The following is a 2,560-nucleotide window of genomic DNA, read 5'->3' on the forward strand; positions in this document are numbered from 1 at the left end:
CTCCTTTTCTTCTTCTTTGTTCTGTCTCTACTTCTTTTCATTCTCCGCCTTACAAGGCCGAAGAAACTGTGAACTCACACGAAGCAACTCGTGGATATTCGGGCTGCATGCATGCAGCATCTTCCCCCTATTTCTCTGGATAGTCAAGAAGTCAGCTATGGCTAGCTGTGTCTCGACGCCTATGGTGGTGGTGGGGGTGTCTTCATTCTACACATCGCTTGACAATGGATTCATCCCCGAGATGAAGCATCGACAGCCTCTTCTTCTCACTAAGGGGATACATACACTCGGATCAGTCAGTCTATACGGGTATGAGTTTGTATGACTAGGAATGTATGTATGTATACGTGTGTATACGTATGTATGTATGAATAGCCCTGTATGTATGAATATGTATGTGTATGTATGTGATGCCCCCCTTTGTATACGTGTGTTGCACTTCCCTTACAGCACATCCATCATTCTTATCATCTAAGACATACTCATAGGAGTCGAAGAAGAAATGCATGCATAGACACATATATACAAAGTGTATACATATAGGCATCACATAAAGATACTCTTTCCCAAGCGAATCAGTAAGAGAGATTGACTGGTCTTACACAACAGAAAGTGGAAGGTATGTCAAGAAAACTGAACTACACTAAGAAGAAGAAGAAATCCTTCTGAGGAGAAGAGAAGGAAGAAAATGCAGAGACTCTCCATGATGATTCTTGCAGGATAGAGACAGAAGGCACGGTGGTCATTTCCTGTGAAACTTTTGAGCGGCAAAGGGCTCACGCACCCCTCACCCTATGCGGATAGATACGTCGGTAAATAGATAGATAGATGGATAGATACTCAGTGTATGTGAATGTGTAGAAAAGAGAATGCGGAAGATTTGAATCGACCGACTTAGGAGAGCATGAAAAGAGAGAGAGATAAACAAGACCAAACATACACTACCATCAAGAAAGAAAGAGTGAGAAAGAGTGAGAAAGAGTGAGAAAGAAAGAGAGGAGTTTCTTTTTTACCGTTGGATACAGTGAAGGTTCCTCCTGCCATATCTTCTAAAGCAATTTGATTGTTCCGAGCCTTCGTAGCTAGCGCTGCCAATTCCTGTACATACACCCCAACATACAGAAACACACTCCACATACAGAGATAGAGAGATAGATGGACAGACTAAACAAAGAAAGATGGATAGAAAGTAAAAGCTGAAGACTAAAATCGATTCCTAGACAAGAGCAAGACGGGGGTGCACGTACAGGAAGGAATGCTGTCCTTCTATCTCTTCTTTTTTCTTCAACTGAGAAAAGGACCCGCGAAAGACGAGGAGAAGAAGAAGAGATTCTCGATACCCCCTCCTTCTTAAGCAGACAGATAGGTAGAACAGACCTATAGAAGCCCAGCGCTCATGTATACTACAAGAAAGAAAGAAAGAAGCAGATCTGCTATCTCTGTTTCTCTCTTCCACTTTCTCTCTCTTCTTCTCTCTCTCCTAGCCTTCCTAGACTCGCTACCTCACACAACTCCTACTGCTGATACACTACACTACACACGAAAGAGGAAAGGTCTCTCTCTAGATATATGGACTGATATAGATATACCTCAATAGCTCTCTCTACGCAGCTCCGTGTATTATGTACATATGTACATATATATGGATCGATAGATATATAGAAATATAGATAGAATAGATATACGTGTGTGTCTTCTATGTGGACTGGCGGTCTTGACATATGCTAACTAACTTCCTCTCTCTCTTTGTCTCTTTCTTTCTTTCTTTGTGTCTTTCTTGTTCTCTTCTTCTTTGTCTTCTCTTTCTCGTATGTAGTCTTCTCTTTACCTTTTCTATATCTGGCCAAGTCTTCTGTTCACAGCCTCGAATGACCGGGACGACGAGACCTTTCGGTGTAGCTACAGCTACGCTTATATCAATATGATTCTTATAGACGATATCTCGCCCGTCGATATCTAGAGAAAGACAGAAAGAAAAAAGATTGAGAAAGAAGAAAGGTTTGAAGATGAGGTAACGAGACAGACATTGCAGTCAGGCGCAAGAGAGAGAGAGAGCGTGTGCATGCTTCCCTCTTGTTGTGCACGCAGGCCGCGACCATAACTGCATGTATGTATAAATATATATATCACATACGCATATATATACATATATAGAGATATATGTATATATATGCTGATAAATGTTGAAGACAGACCCTGGAAGGTCAGTACCATAAAATATTTGCATACACATACATATATATATATATATATATGTATGTATACAAAAGTTGCATGCACATATACGCGTGTATGTAGACATATACATGCGTATGTATATACGACGTCTATACACCTGGACGGAGAGGAAGAAGATCACACGACGGCTTCTAGAAGGGATAGACAGACAGCATGCAGAGGAAGAAGAAGTTGATCTATAGCTCTAGATACACGGGAGATGAAAGAAAGAAAGAGAAAGCTTGAAGAGATTAAAGACTCGAGACGAAGGAATGCCGTAGAAGAGAGAGAAAAGTCGAAAAGAAAGAGAGCAAGACAAAAAGAGAAGACGAAAGTCTGTATT

At 41.1% G+C, this 2,560-nt stretch overlaps 1 protein-coding gene across 1 annotated transcript; it reads right to left on the minus strand.

Moving 5' to 3' along the window:
• Nucleotides 1-1,014: 1,014 nt before the first annotated feature.
• Nucleotides 1,015-1,960, minus strand: CSUI_011378 (dihydrolipoyllysine-residue succinyltransferase component of oxoglutarate dehydrogenase; the record flags this gene model as incomplete). The annotated part of the gene is made up of 2 exons (XM_068071477.1): nt 1,015-1,098; nt 1,829-1,960. Coding segments are annotated over 2 exons (216 nt in total), but the record flags the coding sequence as incomplete, so codon positions are not given.
• Nucleotides 1,961-2,560: the final 600 nt, after the last annotated feature.

This window comes from Cystoisospora suis (assembly GCF_002600585.1).
Source record: "Cystoisospora suis strain Wien I chromosome Unknown contig_11172, whole genome shotgun sequence".
NCBI lineage: Eukaryota > Apicomplexa > Conoidasida > Eucoccidiorida > Sarcocystidae > Cystoisospora > Cystoisospora suis.